Source organism: Pygoscelis adeliae, unplaced genomic scaffold (genome assembly GCF_000699105.1).
Source record: "Pygoscelis adeliae isolate BGI_AS28 unplaced genomic scaffold, ASM69910v1 Scaffold349, whole genome shotgun sequence".
In the NCBI taxonomy this organism is placed as follows: domain Eukaryota; kingdom Metazoa; phylum Chordata; class Aves; order Sphenisciformes; family Spheniscidae; genus Pygoscelis; species Pygoscelis adeliae.
Window position 1 is genome coordinate 458805 of NW_008825608.1, and position 17606 is coordinate 476410.

The 17606-nt window shown below is 37.3% G+C and overlaps 1 protein-coding gene across 2 annotated transcripts; it reads right to left on the reverse strand.

Annotated features, from left to right (window-relative positions):
- On the reverse strand, nucleotides 1–12295 carry PTPDC1 (protein tyrosine phosphatase domain containing 1). Of its 2 annotated transcripts, none has more exons than XM_009332571.1 (9): nucleotides 11284–12295; nucleotides 8360–8531; nucleotides 7482–7562; nucleotides 7141–7259; nucleotides 6227–6364; nucleotides 4366–5570; nucleotides 3455–3640; nucleotides 1390–1500; nucleotides 1–568 (listed from the first exon to the last, which is right to left on the reverse strand). In XM_009332571.1, exons 1-9 carry the CDS (start codon nucleotides 11366–11368, stop codon nucleotides 452–454), a joined length of 2214 nt encoding a protein of 737 aa, XP_009330846.1. In that variant the 5' UTR covers nucleotides 11369–12295; the 3' UTR covers nucleotides 1–451. The 2 variants fall into 2 exon arrangements, with proteins under 2 accessions (XP_009330846.1, XP_009330845.1); XM_009332570.1 differs by lacking the exon at nucleotides 11284–12295 and adding an exon at nucleotides 9088–9301.
- Between the last annotated feature and the right edge of the window lie 5311 nt (nucleotides 12296–17606).

Consider the following 17606-nt stretch of genomic DNA (forward strand, 5'->3'; position numbering starts at 1 on the left):
AGTTCAGTCACTGTTTATTTTCTGCAAAGTAAAATCAAATAACATTAATGTAAACATACGTAATACATAAATATTAACTCAATCCATTAAACCTTTGTGTACCATGGCACTGACCTTATGGCAATCGTGTCACTTGAAAATGATGTTGCTTGCCAATGACAGACGTTTCTAAATCAATAAATACATTAGAAAACAAGAGAACAGTTCACAATATGAAAGCGTAGTACCTGAAACCAAATGCTACCGTACGGTCACACAGGAGCTGTTCTTTAGATCTGTGTAGAGAAAACAATTGTCACTAAAGCTCCCTCTAAAAAAATAAAACGCTTTGTTAATAACTACTATTACCTAAAGTTAGGTAAATCATGCCAGATAGCACAAAATACAGTAGCTGGAAAATGCAAAATAATTTGGTAGGCCCATCTAATTCTTCGGCATAGCTGTGCAGAAGTCAAGAGGGATTCTCTGTTCCTTCCTTAAGCCTTTTTCTTTTTTCTTCCAGTGTTTCTTTCAATACTTTTTTCAAGGTACTGTAAACATACGGTCCATTTTCAGCATCGAAGCTTGTCTAATAAAAGGGAGAAATTTAAGTTCAGTTGTTAAATAGATGCCATACAGCAAAACGCAAAGTGGATGACCAACATTTTTTAAAAAATTAGTTTTAAGATTTATCAAAGAAAGTATGTGTTTCGTGATGGAGTACGTAATGCTAAGTATTTTCAATTTTATGCTGACTAGGCATTAAAACAAACTAGTAGAAGGAGAAATGTCATGATTGTTTTAACAGGTGATGTCTGTAGATTTACAAGAGATTAGGAAGCAGCATGATGAATGTTCTGTTCAAATAATTTCACCTGCTGAATCTGAGAAGCAAGCAGCTCTGAGCTGAGCAATAGCGAGCTTAACCTGTCACTGTTATTAAATGATTCCAAAAGCAGAAGTTATTTATACACATCCTATATTAAGGGCCCAAAACGTAACTGAATTGCAATGTAATTTCAGAAAATTATTTAATCTGATGGAAAGACTCCAAGTAGTACAGAATCTACCAAAGCCTTTGGTAAGATACTCCCAGTGACTAATTATTCTCACCACTTAAACATTAGCTTTTCCCTAATTTGAAGAAGTCCGTGAATTGGCAGTGATCCAGAAATAGAAAAATAAGACTAAAGGATTAAGGCTGTAGTGACAGAATTTAATTTTGTTACGAATATTTCCTACCCTTTATGGAGGCTGATTATTATTATAAAATGTAAACTCTGAAATAGATAAGCATGAGTACGCTAAGTGGGAAGGAATTACGGTAACTGTTCTCACAGAGGCCCGCTCTGTTGATCCACCCTTCGTGATCTGAAACAAATACGACGTCGTGGACAAATGGTTACTTGCCTTAGTGAAAGCTTTAATAGCACGAGCAAGTAAGGCCTCCTCCACATCAGCTGGTAGCGTTTGCAAGTTCACCACACAGTGTAAAATACAAAGGATAGTCTGACACTGTTCCTGGTGGGTAAAAGGAACAGCAGCTCATTAGAAGAAATATTTTCATGAAAAACATTTAACTTTCAGTTTTTGTTAATTGCTGTTTAAATATCAGACTGTGCCTTCCTGTATTGAAGCCTTCAGGTGTAGGAGTTAGGGAAGGAATTTTCACAAGCCTCTACATAATTATTTCAGTCATGATGGGAGAAACTCTCCTCTTGTAGTGTACCACAAACTGCTCTGGAAATTTCTAGGAGGTCAGGCATGCATCGGGAGACTTATTTTTCAAGGTCCCCTACACAAACAGTAGCATTCATGTGACTTAGCATAGAAAAAGTGAGATTTGATCTTTTCAGCCCAAAATGCTATGCATGTTTAGGGCTCTTTCCCCAGCTAACATAGGACGATCTGCATCGCTCTCTGTCCTACCAAGTCTCCTTCCCCATTAAAGGAAGCTTGCAGAAGGACACCTGGGCAGTGCTAGCAAGGATGCATAAAGGGAGCGACAGTTTCATGGCTGCTAGTTCCCACCCCTTTTCCAAGGGAGACAGATCTCCACGCTGGCAGGTCACTTTAACAGTGAAAATCACATTAAAACTTGAGGGATTTCTGGGAAGAGCAGCTAAACATGCACCAGTACATATTAAGGGGCTGACTGGCTGGAGAGCAGATGAGCAGGAAAGAACCTGGGTGTCCCAGTGCATACAAAGTTGAACACGAGCCGGCAACGGGCCCTTGCGGTAAAGGCAGCTTAAGAGCATCCTGGGCTGCATTAGGCAGAGAGCTGCCAGCCGGTCAACGGAGGTGACACATGTGGAGTGCTGGGTCCAGCTCTGGGCTCCTTGGTATAAGAAGGACATCAACATACTAGAACTAGTCCAGCGAGGGGCCACAAAGATGATTAGGGGACTGGAGCGTCTGTCATACAAGCAACCTGCCCTGGTTGACTCTGTTTTGAGCAGGGCGGTTGGCCTAGAAGATACCCTGCCAACTCAACTATTCTGTGATTCTGAAATAATATAGGATAAAGTAAGATAAAATTAATATTTTTTAAAAAAATTTATTCCTTTCCCATTCATTTATAACAGGTGTCAGCAGTTATTTTTTAATTTAATACAAATAGAAAGTTAAAACTCTGATAGGGTGGAAGAATGCTTCAGGAAGAAACACGACATTTTTAGATGAACTTGGGAATTCTAAATGTCATGGCATGAAGATGGTGACTGCACATAAAGTTCTGACCACCTGTTGATTAGAAGCTGTATTCTTGGATATCTGGAGGCTGTTAAAAGGGGCCCTATTTTCTTCACAAATACTTCAGAAACAAAGATTTCCTGAAGAATTAGGAAATGAATTTGTGTAATTAAGAGATCAAGAATAGAGAATTTTTTTTTTAATTCACCTCGCATCTAGCCCTTTGGGGAAAGCACAATTACACAGTTTGGACCAGAAGTACCTGTTTTTCACAGGGATTTCGGAACACAGATGGCCACAGTTCTGACTTATGTAGAAGAACTTGGCCTGGCTTCCGATTCCTTGAATTGGCAAATTCTTCCTTTTCCTTGCCCCAGCTCTTCCAAAGCTGATGGATTAAGATGTTTGCACAGCAAATATGACAACCATTAAGCACAGCTGCAAGACGTGACGTTAACGAAAGCCATACACCGAGTCACAGGGAAAAGGTTTCTCATCTTTGCCTCTGGATCTCAAACTGCAGAATTTGCAGGGAAATATCCTGAAGTTGAGCTTCTGCTGACTGGCGTTCAAAGACAGGATCTGGTATTTTTCTTATAATATTCATCATCATAGTATTGATTACAACTCATACTATTCAATACCAAACAATCCTCAGTCTGATTTTTAAAGAGATTGAAGTTGCCTTTCCCTTGCCTAAAGGCCATAAATGAATGGTTTAACGCACATTAACAAAAGGTACGTGGCAGTTAAAGAATGAATTGACGTATATAATATGTACCTTTCTCAGTAAGTAAAGTGCATCCTGTGGTTCTGTGCAATTTTTTGCCAGCATGTCAATATCATCTTTGGATATAATAGGTTCTTTCAGCTGCTCTATCCAGGACCACATCAAGCTACAGAGGATAAAAGGATCCCTCTCGGCACAGATTTTATCCCAAGCTCCATCTCGAGAATTCAGTTCTTTCTTAAAAAAAACGAAACAAAGCAAAACTGAAAATGCATCATCTATTTACTTTTGCCAACATTCTCTTCGATTGCAGCAGTACTTGGCTGCTTACATTCCGACAAAAAAAGAAGACTTAAGAGTTACAAGTATTTCTAGTTTTCTTCCAAAGCATCAACATTAATCAGCAGTAATACAAGTGATTCTTTAAAACAGCAGGATGACATAAACAGTGCAGCCCAGAACCTCCCAATTACCTACTAGAAGACATAAAACAGCTTTGGATTCCAACTTCAAAGCGAATGTTGCTAGGAGGATTTGGTTTTGAGGATAAGCAGTTAAGTTTCTACTAAATTCTTTTACACACAGAATCCTCTGATTAGTTCTGAGAAAGCACTGATTAAAAACAACACAGCTCTACCTTAAAATCTGTAGTACTTTTATGCTACCAGCAGCCAAGTTACAACCACAGATGAATTGCATCAATTTTCTTTAGTTAGTAAAACGAATGAACATAACCAGAAACGATGTTCTAATCTCCTGCTAGAGACCAAAATCTGTAGGTGCGTTTCTTGCTTTTGAAAGAACTGGCCCATGACTGACAAATACAATCATTTACTGAACCACGGTATAAACTGGTGTCCCAATGTGCCATTTCAAAGCACATGGTAGCATTTTTGACATTCTAGGAATTAACCTAGGTGAAATATGCAGAGCCCATAACATTCAAACAAGTTAAAAATTACCTGCCACATTTCTACCTTCTGCTTCACTTCATCCTCTCCCAGAAATTCATTTATATCTGCAAGTGCTTTTGCTGCCAAAACTCTTCGGGCTTCCAAACTTAATTCTGACTGCAGAACAATGTGTGGAATTGCCTCTGGCACATCTTTGCTACCTTGGCTTTCATATCCGATGGAAAAGTTCATTTTAGAAGAAGAAGAATCAGAGTCCTCGGAGACACAGACTCTTCTGCTGTACATATTAGTCTTGCCATCTTTTCTATGACCAATCCTATTGGTAAAATTATGCCTTGACGTTCCAGGTTCCCTGGTATTTGGGATAGATGCTAGACCTGAAGAAAATGTTCTGCTGCGTTGTACTTCTGTGGTAGAGTTCCTTCTGTGATAAAGTGAGGATCCGTCTTTTTGTCCATCCACATTAAATTTACCTTGACTCCAGAACATACATGTATTATGCACTAACGCTGCTTTGTTTAAATCCAGCTGTGGCTTTTGTTCACCTGTGGCAGAACATTCCTCACCACTGTTCTGCTTAAGTTTGTTGCACAGTAATATCTGAGCAGGTACTGTCCATGCAGTCTCTCCCTGATCTAAAAGAAACTCAGTTCTCTTTAAATATGGCTCACTATAGCTTAGACGCCTTTTCAGATGAGTAAGAGGCTGAAGGCATTCAACATTCCCTCTTTTCCAAAGAGGATCACATTCATGTCCCAAGGAGAAAAGAGAATCCTGGGTCTCAAAAGTGGACGAGTGGGTGTGGGAGGAGTCCGACGTGTCACTGTCCTGCCTTGCGAGGTCTCTATCTAGCTGTGTGGACATCAACTGAGAGACAGTCTCTTCAATTTCAGCTGAGAGATCAGGTATGTCTAACAACTCTGCCTCTATCACTTGTCTGTTTTCAGCCAAATCTAGCAACAATTTGCACACTAGATGAATAAGTTTTGGCACGTGTTTGAGATGTCTACTCTCATAACCATGGAGCAGATGTCTCTGACGGGTCAGGTACTGGGACAGTGTCACCGTGTGCGCCTTGGGCTCACAGCATGCAAATACATTTCTCAGAGGAACCAAAAACTGCGTGAATTCTCTGATGCATAGTAGCTGCCCTCTAGTCTGAATAGAATTAGGCCTTTTTGCTCTGACAAAAAGAATTGCTTGATCAGCACTCATTCTTGTTGCAAAAACTAAGTAGCAAGCTATTAGAACACCTGGAAAATATAAAGACAAGCATTAGTTGAAGAACTATCAGACTAAAACAAATACTCAGTGGAACTACAGGATAAAAATTAATATAGGTAACGATACAGGCTTTACACCTTCTATTAAGTGATGCTGTTAGCTAAGTATAGTTGCATTTGGTAGACCACAAGATAGTAAACCCATTCTCACTATACTTTCAGTGAGAGCTGGTTTCTCACCACAGCATCTCTAGGAGTTCCATCATTTGTGAACACAGGAGCAAAAAGGTCTTGAAAGAAGTAAACGAAATTTTAGCTGCTCCACCAAATCTACCTGATCTAACAGTGAGTGGCAGGTTTGTAAACATGTAACAAATACTGGACAATGAAAGTGTACTAGGTGAATTTTTCCTATCAAAAAGAAACTGTCCCATTTGAATGTAAAAGAGAATTACACAGATTCAAAAATTTCCTAACCTTACAGGTTTCTGTTTTTAATATACTAAAACTGATCTCCTCTAGCCATTCAGATCATTTTCACAGATTTGTTCAGCATTTTTAACCATTTTATAGATGTACATCTTGCAGTGATATAGAATCTAAATAAATTATTAATAATTTATAACCAGAGACTGTTTTGCATTTTTAGAAGAACAATTCTGTTGATCTTGCAGTAGAGCACATACCTGTCCGACCAAGTCCTGCATGACAATGAACAGCTACCCTCCCCTCCTGTAAGGCGAAAGCCATGACTTTTACCATATCAAGTATAGTAGTGAGAGATGCCACTCCATAATCCTTCCATCCAAAATTATAAAAATAAACTAAAATAAAAAGAGGGAGAGTTATTTTCTGCCGCACTGAATGTGAAATTTTCAGTACTATATGCAGAGGAGAGATGACTAATAATAAATGATAGTACTAAAATTGCATAATGGATCTCAGAATCTGACTACATATTGTTTGCAAGAGATTATCTTCCCATTTCAGTGTACACTTGCTATTGAAATTTGATAAATACATGAAGCTAGCAAAGAATTGTCAAACTAAAGTTCAGCTAGAATGTAAAAGGTGTAACAAAACTGAGTGATTCATACAAAAATTACTGAGCTATATATAGGTAGAGGGTAATTTTTTCTTTTTAGAAATAAAAGCACTTCTTCAGTCAAAAGGTGTTTCTTACAGAGAGGCACTTTCTCTCATCTCACCATAATATGGAAATACAAAAATACTGTCAATACAAATGACCTCAAATGAAATAACCTTTTATAGTCTAGGTAAGAAAACACGAATGTACCAGAATCTGAAACACCATTAATGTTTTATGTATTTGTGAACTCAGAAGAAGAAAAATTTAACTAGCTGTTGCCCTTTCTTTATTCTAAACACCTGAACATAAACCCTCCACCTCACTCTACATATATACAATCTTCAATAACGCGTTATTCATTCTTGATTTATTTGCCAAGTTTCATGTTTACATCCCATTTTGTGCAATGTTTCTTACATAGCTGCTTTTAACACACAAGAACTCAAGTAAAAGTATCTTTAAGTGCCAAAATCAATAACTAATGAGGAACAGCAGCAGGAGTGAACTTACTTCCAGCCTCCATAAAAGCTTCAGGAAGGTAGGTGAAGCCGCTTTCTTGTTCCAGTGGATTCCCACAGCTCGCATGCTCCCCAGGACGCTGAAGGTTAATTATGGTTTTTATGTCACATCTTAAGGAAGGAATAGATGAGTCAAAGTATTATGTGCAGCCAAAATCTCATTATCCCTTATTTTCTGAAACACACATTTATTCTTAGTGGAGAATAAATCTTTACCTGTATATCGTTAAAATGAAAGGATCTTTATCAACAATCCAAATCTATGTTGAAAGAGAAAATGGATCAGGAATGACACTAGTAATACCTACAATAAATAACGACTAAATTTGTTACCTTTCAAACTGTTCAATAATGTTGTACTTTTCAATTAATTCTGTTGAGGGTCGAGCCATAGCCAGTATGTTATCTGTTATCCTGAGAAATTAGAAAAGTAGATAATAATGTTGTTATTAATAATTTTCTGGGTATGAATCTACCAAAATAAGAGTACCATGTTATATTCAAGAAAGACAGAAATACCTTGCTGATTAACTAGAAATTATTTTTCAAAAAGTTCTACTATCGTATAGTGTTAGTGATAAATCTTGTTAAGCTGATACAGATATGACATATCAAAAGACCATTACTGGAACTGTTTAAATGCCAGGCCAATGAACACATTAAAAAAGTCCTTTGAGCAGAAATCTGGACTCAGATCTCTGTTTGGCCCTTTAAGGTTTGTATGCTTCTGAATAGCATTTGCCGTGACAAAAAAATCAGTAAGAATGTAAAGATACATTTCATTTCATGTGACTATTACTGCATATGCATATGCTTTTGAACACATACCTTACATTATTTCATCTTCAGTAAATGTTTTTACTTTTAAATTCTATTATGAACACATTTTAATTAATTTGCATTTTAAACCTTAGCAAGAATTGCCTATAACCCAGAATAGTTTTTTTATAATTTGTGACAGGCGTTTATTCTTTTGGATCTGAACCAAACTTATTGTAAGTCAACAGAAATCTTTCATCATCTTTACTGGGCTATGTACAATGGCCAGTATGGTTTACTGTTAAGTTGTAATTCTGAATCAAGCTATCATTATGTTTTACACTTAACTTAGCAGTAGCTGATTTTAAAAAAAAGCTCATTATTTTCCTTTGAATTCTCCCTTTTAATAAATGATGCAGTTACATTTAGTGAGAGTAAATGCTGCTTATTACCAAGAAGAGAAGAGCCCTTTAATGGCTTGCTCCTGGTCACTCCATCGAGCTGGGTTTTCATACTTGCAAGCACGTCCACCACATGCCATTGAGCACTGCATGTGACCAGGAATGACATGGCGAAGGCGCTCCCCGACTTTAGTGTATTTTGCTGTCGGACGCCTCGAACTCCCTAGAACACAGGCAAAAACAGGTTTAGTAAGGAAGCTTAGACATTCATCTCCACCTTAAAAGTATCGGTTCAACCTTAAATCGATGAAGTTACAAACAGCATAAATATATGGAATATATATTTAAGGCTCATTTTTCAACACAGACTTGAAGTAAGGATTCTGAGGGGAAAAAACTGCTTGCGTTACTGCAGAAGTTGTTTTTTCTCACAGTAACTTTGTTTTTTCTGGTGAAGTTAGAGGTGTGTGATATCCCTGCAACAGAAAAAAATGTCACGGTCCTCTTCCACCCGACGTTGAAAATCCTTAGCCATCTACTTGGTGTGTGTGAACGTGTGCTTCTGTTTTATCTGTTCTTTGTAACTCAGCTGTTAGAGTGAAAAGCATATATTAATCCTTGAATAAGGCATCAGTGAACAAAATATAAAATACAGGAATAAAAATTGAAACCCAGTATTTTATGCATATATATAAAATATAGTTAACAACAAAAGTATATTAATTTAATACCAAGAAAGTACCCAGAACTGCCAACAGTCTTAATGAAAAGCACTTTACTTTTTTTTTCAGGAAAAGTTGCATCCAGCTCCTCAGGGCTCAGAGACGATACCGCCACCATAACCCGGTGAGTCGATGATGAGAGCACCTCCACAACGGAGCTCCGGCGCCTCTGGATTATGCGAAGAAGGGGATCGGAGGAGGAATGCCTCCGACCCTGGAAAAAGTTGCTAAAAATACTCACTGCCGAACGCCTTCGGGGTGAACCCTGCATGACTGACCAGCCCGAGCTACCGTCTAGGAAGGCTGCTGAGGACGCACTGATAGGAAATCCAAGTTGCTCAGCGCTGAAGTTGCGGAGAGCTGTGCATCCTTCTGTATGCTCCAGCAGCTAGTCAGCATGGGCTGAGCTGTCTCCATAGTAACTAACAATGAAGGTGCTGCTGCCAGCTATCCTTGGGGCTGCTCCATTCTATAGGAATTGAGTCTGTTTGGGACAAACTGTTCCGCTGCTGGACGAAAATAGTTGCATTTCAAGTAGATAATTTTGAAAACGGACTGGGAACAACCAAAACATTTTCCATAAACAATGTGAGTATTTAGTTAGTTGTAAATAACATGCATTCAGAACTCGCTAAGACACAGAATACTAGATTCAAAAGAACAATCAAAATGTAGCTGGAGGCTCTGCTGCCTGAAAAATCTGTAAGTACATTATACTCCCCCACCTCTTGGTTTAATATTCCACAACCACCTCTCCTCCTCCACTTAGTTGCTCCAAAATGCATCATTAGCTCTGTAATAATTGGGATTAGTGTGTTCCTACTGAAATGGTTCAGAACATGATGAATTGTAGACTGTTCGCTCTGGATCATTCATATCTTCTAACAAAACACAATTTGTTATTCAAAACAAAAGGCTTATTTTTTTTCAGGGCACAGCTTTTTTATTAAGCAAAGCTGTTAGCCCTGCAGACTGAGATAAACCAGATCATGGGGAGGAGGAGATGTATCAGTTGAGTGCTTTAGGCTTTTGAAGGTAGATATTAGGTGGCAAATTGCCTCCCACTTTGCTTCCAGCGTGCTAAGAAGGAGAATGAGCTGGCCAGAAAGATTGCAACACTCTCAAAAGCACAAAATTCTCATGCAACTATGTGGAGAACAGACTACAGCAATACTATAAAAACTTTGTCATCCCATTGTCTGTGCATTAGACTGCATGTTAAAGAGAGAGAAACTGGGGATATCAAGAAAACTCACCATAATTTGTTCAATAAGCAGATTAATCCCACTGCATTTTCCTAAGGATATATACTGTCTTTGGTCTGTGTTTGACATTTCTTTTTGTACTACAAAACCAGTAGCTCTTACAGAGGAATTTGCATACGAGAAAGCACTCTTCTGATAAAAATTAATCAGGCAGAAATCTACCATTTCTTCTAGGTACTGAACGGGAATTGAGTGACTGAATTTTGAATACTGCGCCCCAGCTCTTAAGGAGACACGGTAAAGTTTGCTGTAGATACCAGGCCTGAAACATCAGTAGTGACGTCATATGAGAAAAGGAAAATTTAAAAGCTGACTCTCAAAACGCTGACTATTCTAATTAAACAATAAAGCTGATATCAAGAGGTGAGGAAATATTTAAATACGCTTTTATTTTGGGGGTTGGGTGGAAGAGAAAGGAGATGAAAAAGGCTATTTCAAGTGCTACCTTTATTCAAGAAACACGAAAAATGTTTTCTAATTAATTATATTGCTTTCTTATATTTAATTCTTTTTCTCTTTCTCTTCCCAGAAACTTTTCTTCAGTATATATCAAATTATAGTGGAGCCAGAAATGAGCAAAATAAAATCCTGCACATCATTATTTTCCTACTGAATCTACCAGGATTTGCAAGTACTCACCCAAAACAGTAAGAAAGAACTACATCCTATAAGAGTTTAAATACTTCATTAGAAAGGGAGTTTTGCTGAAGGCATGTTTGTATTTTCAGGGAGCTAGGCAGTTTCTGAACACAAAAATCACACTGTTTCTTCAATTAAGAGATCTGACAATATGAAAGCTACAGAAAAGCTCAACATATTAATGCATCGTGGTGAAGATAAAGTAATGCAGGTTGGTTTTGTTATAGACATTTTATGTTTATAATTGGGGATAATATTTCTGGGTTTTTTAATTTTCTATGGAAAATATTTTTTTTCCGAATTTCTCTAAGCACTTTTTATGAATGGCATACCAAAGAAGAATTATTACCTGAACTCATATTTGCAAGATATAGGCTGCTCTCTAGCAACGAAGAATACGGTAGTTCATTTTGCAGCAAAACTCCTGCAGCCATTGCAGTACCTGTTGAAACAGTAATAAGTTCACTGAAAATCTACCACAGAAGGTCAAAAATGCAAAATAAAGCTGAGTACCTGGCACCTGGTTATACAGTTGTCCAAGGCTTAAGATTTGGGCAGTCAGACGTAGACTATACTTTCTTTTTGGTGTGCAGTCATCTTAAAATTCAACAGTTTCACTGTCTGTCCTAGCAATTAGAAGTTTAGTCGACCGTGTGTTTCAAGCTCTAGAGTTTGGCAGATTATGTACTTTATAGCTGTGTGTTTTATATGGACAAGAATCACTCAACTAAAAGCATTTAATGTAATGCCATCTTGATTTTCTCAAATTCTTAAAAGTAAACATACAACCAGAGATCTCAAACTGAAATCTTGCAAGGGGCAGTTTCAGCAACGCTAGTAATATCGTAATGGCAGCATGATTTCTAGATCACACCATTTATAGTTTTAGTTGATACTTGCCAAACAGACTGTCCACAAGCTATATGCCTTCTCTGCTCTCTTCCCTCCGCTCCTTCTTTTTAGTCTGTTGGCAGTTTGAAGTCACATATGTGATGATTCTCCTCTAACAAGAAAACTGAATACAAGAGTCTGTCCAAGCAGAAAACAGTTTTTTCTCATGCTTTAATATAATTTCTAATGCAAGGTAAGTACTACTCTGAAGACCTTCTATCTGACAAAAAGAAAGCTAAAGGAAAGCTGTAAATGTGAACACATTAATCAGTCACTGTGATGTTTAAATAAACCATTTACATGGATCTTCAGTGGAAATTCTTACCCAGAAACCATTCTGTTTCTCTTATCTCTATAGGAAAATAGTTGCAAATATAACAAAAAAGTATTTTTTTATACCAAACTAAGTATGTCTCTGCTATATGTATAACTATAGAAACTTTATTAAATAGACAAACCTTAGGTCCCAAATTCTGCAAAACCAGTATTAGGATTCAGCAGCATAAAGTGTTTTAAAAGACAGATTTGCTAAAAAAAACAATAAAAAAAAAAAAAAGCATTGTGGGGATGAGGTGGTATTAACAGTCCCGTGCTGTGTTGAAGTGTGGTGTTAACTGCTTGCTGTTCATTGTCCACCTTTTGTCTATAATTCTGCATAATTGCTTTTAATGTAAATATTTAAATAGATTCAAATAGAATTTCATTTAGTCAGGTATTACATTATCTACCACGTACTTGAATAAACTATTCTTCCAACAATGCTAGTGGACTTTATTGCACAAAGTCACCTAGGGCAATTCTGTTCTTTTCAAGATGCTTACAGGTGGGAACAGAATACTCATACACATTAATAACCCTTTAATAATGCTGGTATCAGTTGCCTCAAAAAGATGAGAATTACATTGTTTGTGAAAGCCAAAAGGCCTTTTGAAACTTCAGTGATGCTCAGAAATGCACTTCTAATGTAAATATATTAATAAGAATATGAATTAAGATGAATCTTAATAAAGATTAAAGAGTATCTGGAGCATTTTCTACTCAGCTACTTGACCATCTGACTCTGCACTTTTAAAAGTCAATCCTTTAATTAAATAGGCAGGAATACTTGCATATAATTGCATTCTGTTTGGAGAAGCTCCAAAACCTCTATTTTTTTTCCAGTGGACTTTGAAATCAGTAAGGGATGGATTTCATGATCAGAGGAAACTTTGTAGCTAAAGAAATAACTTTATTTTATGCACAGAAATTCTTTTTAGAGTTAACAGAGTTGAATTAACAAAAATTGTTGGTTTCCATTTCTCAGAAAGTTCTCTTAAAAAATCTTAATAGCTTGTCCAGATAACATACAAGCATTTGAAAAAGACACGTCTCATCATATGGGCAGCAGAATCACCACCAGTACGACTATTTAGTTTTCCTATTTCCTTGTACTCAAGTGTTAGAAAAAATGAGATGAAATATCAGAGATATTTCTATCATCTAAAACTGTTTTCCTTTGTTTTTTTTAAACCAGAATTCAGGCTGACAAGGACTCTTAACTGAAAAGGGAAGAGATGGAGATTAATGCAGAAGATAATATGCCTACAGTATTACAAAATACTAGCAAGATTGTTCTAAACGACAGAAGTAAACAGCATGTTCATTTGCTGTGTAACAACTCAGAACTCCCTCAATTTTATTTCAGAAGATATACCAAACCCATATTTCCTGTTCTGTATGACCAGACAGTTCCAACTGACTTAAGTATTTTGTCTGCGTGCCTTTCAGCTTGCTAAATTTACTTCCTGGCAGGTGTTTTAAATTGCACAGTGTGATCAATGTGAGCAATTCCCTTATATTTATTTCTGAAAAAAAGTTCAGTAAGATTGTGACAAATCACTTTACAGAGTTATATTGCACTCCCTTGAACAGATGTAGAATGTTGTAATTTGGGACAGGAAGTACTATTTCAGTGCCGGTGTTACTAGAGAGGGGTATTACATTCCTGCACAGATAAAAACTGTTAAAAGTAAAAATAGTGCTTGAGTAAAAGAAACAACTCCCTCCTGATTCTTCTATGTACCAGGTATTCTTAGTTTTTAAAGGTCCTCTTCTGCATTTTGTTCATCACATGAACACTTGATAGATGCTGGAGAAAAAGCCAGGCCTGGAGCATTACTCCAGGTCATGGTCCTCATTACTTGACTGAGGGAACCGAGTCACATAGCTTGTGGCAATCACGATACCACCTTAATCAGATCCGCTCCGTTCTCTCTGACATGCATTTCTATTGCCATGGCAGCAAAGAAGCTGGTCTTTTAATCCCTGTTTCCCAATTCAAGAAATGGAACAGTGTCTCAGGTGATGTTCCATCTCTTTATGTTTTATCACAGGAAGCGATGTCATTAAGTGTGCACAAACAACTTAGCTAATGAAACCAAAACATAGTAAAAATAGCGTCTGTGTTGCTGGCTGACTGAGGTAAACAGCAGTACCACATTGCCCAAGGAAGCAAGGGTCTCTTGAAATCATGATTCACCGTCAGATGTCAAGCACTAAAGGGGGTATTTCAGGAGGTCCCCTCCAGGTGTGGATTTTATATTTGTTTTGATGTCTGTATATATTTTTCAGGTTGGTTTTTTTCCACTTTTGAGCAGACCAATTCCTAACAGAAAGGAATTAACCCTTTTTGTTTCCTGTTGGTTGCACCGTTGATTCACTCGTTGCATTTGGTAACATGACAGCTGTCAAGTCCTACTCACTGCTTCATACATGCAGAGAGGTGACTTTCTCGCAGAGGAAATAGCTTAGGCATGCTGCGCTGTCATAGGTGAGATCACTCTGTGATTCCACTTTCTTTTAAGGAGTGAAGCAGCCTTTTGTCCACACCCGTTTCCTCTGGAATAAAAGCACTTCTCTTTGTAAAGTTACAGATCGAGCAGTAGAGTGCCATGCAGCAAGCAGGACAACTGGCAGATCAGGGATCCACAACGAAGCAGGTTCTGCAACTAACTGGTGGGCAGACTGAGGAAGGAAGAGCACAAAGGAGGCATTCCTTACTGGTTCACACGAGCAGGCTGCAGGATGGACTCAGCAAGCTAGCAATGGGGTTAGCAAATTAGCAACTGGCTTAGGTGTCACTCTGCCTTGTAAGAAGGAAGATTCCTTTTCAGTATTTCAGGATCTGGAAATCAGTGGCTTCTGGTCACTGGGCTGAATTTTTGCTCCAGAATAAAATGAGAGAAAGGAGCAATGTCTAATGTTTTAGCAGCCAGAAAACAATTATAGAGCCAAAAAGTGATGAGACAAGAAGATGCTGGTCTCGCTGTACCTTAGCAATTAAGATGGTTATTTAATAGATGCAATTACTATCTTTTACTTCAAAACACGTTTTCAAAACAGAGAGAAGAGCTTGCATTCCAGGCTGGAACGATTCCAGTTGGAGCAGTTCAGCTGCCAGCAGGAACAGTAATCCCATTGTAAAGCTCCCCAGTGCATTTCTGTGGAACTATCTACCAATAGCGAGGTCCCATCTCGCCAGATTCGTGTGGATTTGGTAAACAAGAATACAACAGCACAACACACATTTCAAAAGATTACTTTTATGTATTAACGTGAAAAAATCCTGGATAAGATTTCAATTTTAAAGTATCAGTGTATAAGAAAAGCTATTTTAAACCTCAAATATATTCATATGATATAGGCAAATGCTGATGCTTATGCCTGTCACATAAAATTTAGGTTATTTTTACTATTTTCTTGTCTTCTAAAGTGAATTTGTTCTCTCCCTGTTGCAGTCACGTGTAAGTAACTACCCAGCAGCCAAATTTTAGAAGGAACATAGTCGACTACAGATGCAGGTAGCGGCCACATTAGCTTAGTTACTCAGGTAACACCTCTAAAATTTACTCCGTGTCCCGACTCTGCAGGTTACTTATCTTCCTGAGAAGCTTTGCTTTTGTGAGCAGTCCCACAGAAGTCAGCAGGGTATTTGTCTAAATAGAAGATCATATGGGATAAAGTTTCATTGCCAAAATGCAAAGTTCTGTAAGCTGCACTAATTAAGATGTTTTAGATAGATAACTAAAAATAACTTAGATAACTAAGACTAAGCAAAAATATGAGAGTGTAAGGAGAACTGTTTATATTTAATGAAGTGGTTAAGAACTACTAAATTATAACTTGGTCTCTAAATTCAGGCTTTAAATCTGATGTTTTAAGATCATGAGAGTTTTTAACAGAAAAACCTCATTTTGCTGAGACACAGTTAGTCATTTCTACAGGAAGCACTGGTAAATGAAATCATGTTTTCAATTACAACAGATTATCTAATTTTAACATTGCCAGGAATAACAAAGCATGTATTTCTAAAGTTTTGTAAAAGTTGTAGATAACTGGGTTTTGTTAAACTTGTTATGAATAATGAAACAAAATGCAAAGGTTGTTTTTCTAATGTATAGATCAGTGAAAAAGCTTGCTGATAGTAGATATTTCACAAATACTTAAGCTACAATTAACAAAAGTCTTGAAGGCAGTTTTAGCATTGAGCACACATATTTCAGTAGGCACACACCTCCATTCCCTAGGCTTATTTGAAATTTGAAATGTTTACTACCTATAAGCAAACACCAAAAACTTGGACAAAGAAAATAAGCACATAAATATAGGACAGAGAGAAGACAAGGTAATGATTTAAACAAATTTTCGTACAGTTTTCTTATATGTGATTTACACAGCAGAACGATACTACAGCTGTTGTAAAACTCCAGTGATTTCACAGGGACCGCAACCAGAACTGATTTGTTATTACTATATGTGTTTTTCCCCCTTTGGGAAAAAAATATTCCCCAACTGTTTTAGTAAAAGGTGACTGTCATTTAATCATTAAGTTTGATATTTACAAAGGACTGTAACTGCTTTCACGTACAAAAGAGACAAAAGAATATAATTCATTAGAAAATTATGTAGGTGTTGGTCTGATGATTCAGTATTTGCTATTCATAGATTTTTTGACATGAATAGCAAGAAACTGCAAGCTAAGCTGGTGGACAGGTCTACCAACTGACTTGATTCACGTTATTTAAGTCACGTCAGCTTTCTGTGGTAGCGTTAACCCAATAGTTATCAGACGTTATTTTAAACTACCTTGAACAGGCTGGCTGGCAGCCAGTAATTACTGTTGAGAATTATAAAGGAGATGGTGTAAAATGAGTATATTAACTGTTCTACAAACAAAACTAGTGACTCAGATACTCTTGAGCATGAATATCATGTTTACTAAGAGACTATCAGACTTGCAAGACTGACTACATACAGAAGAATGAAATATTGTCAGTAATGCATTTTAACAGCATTCAGAAGTGGAAAAGTCTAAAAATGAACTCTGCAAGCTAGAGGAATTATTTTTAAATCTCATATAGTCAAAACCATAGTAAATTTAAATGAGTTTTAACAGAGTTTCAATAATTTCAATTTAACACCTTACCTGTTACCCTGCAAAAAGAATGAGTGATGGTTGATCCCTTCATTGTTGCGGTATCAACCACAAGAAATATGTTGCAGGGAATTCATTTTACAGAAGAGAAGCTGAATGATGTTGCCACGGCAGTTAATTGGATCCGTGATGGTAATGTGGGAGGAGCCAGTAACTATCTTTTCTTAACTTAAGACTGTATGAGGAGTGCCTTACGGACGATGCAGATAATCATCCCATAAACTGCTTTCTGTGCCAGCCTAGATCTTAAAGGGATTGAGGCAAACAGGCCACACCAACCTGATGTTTTAATAACTGAATCTGCCATC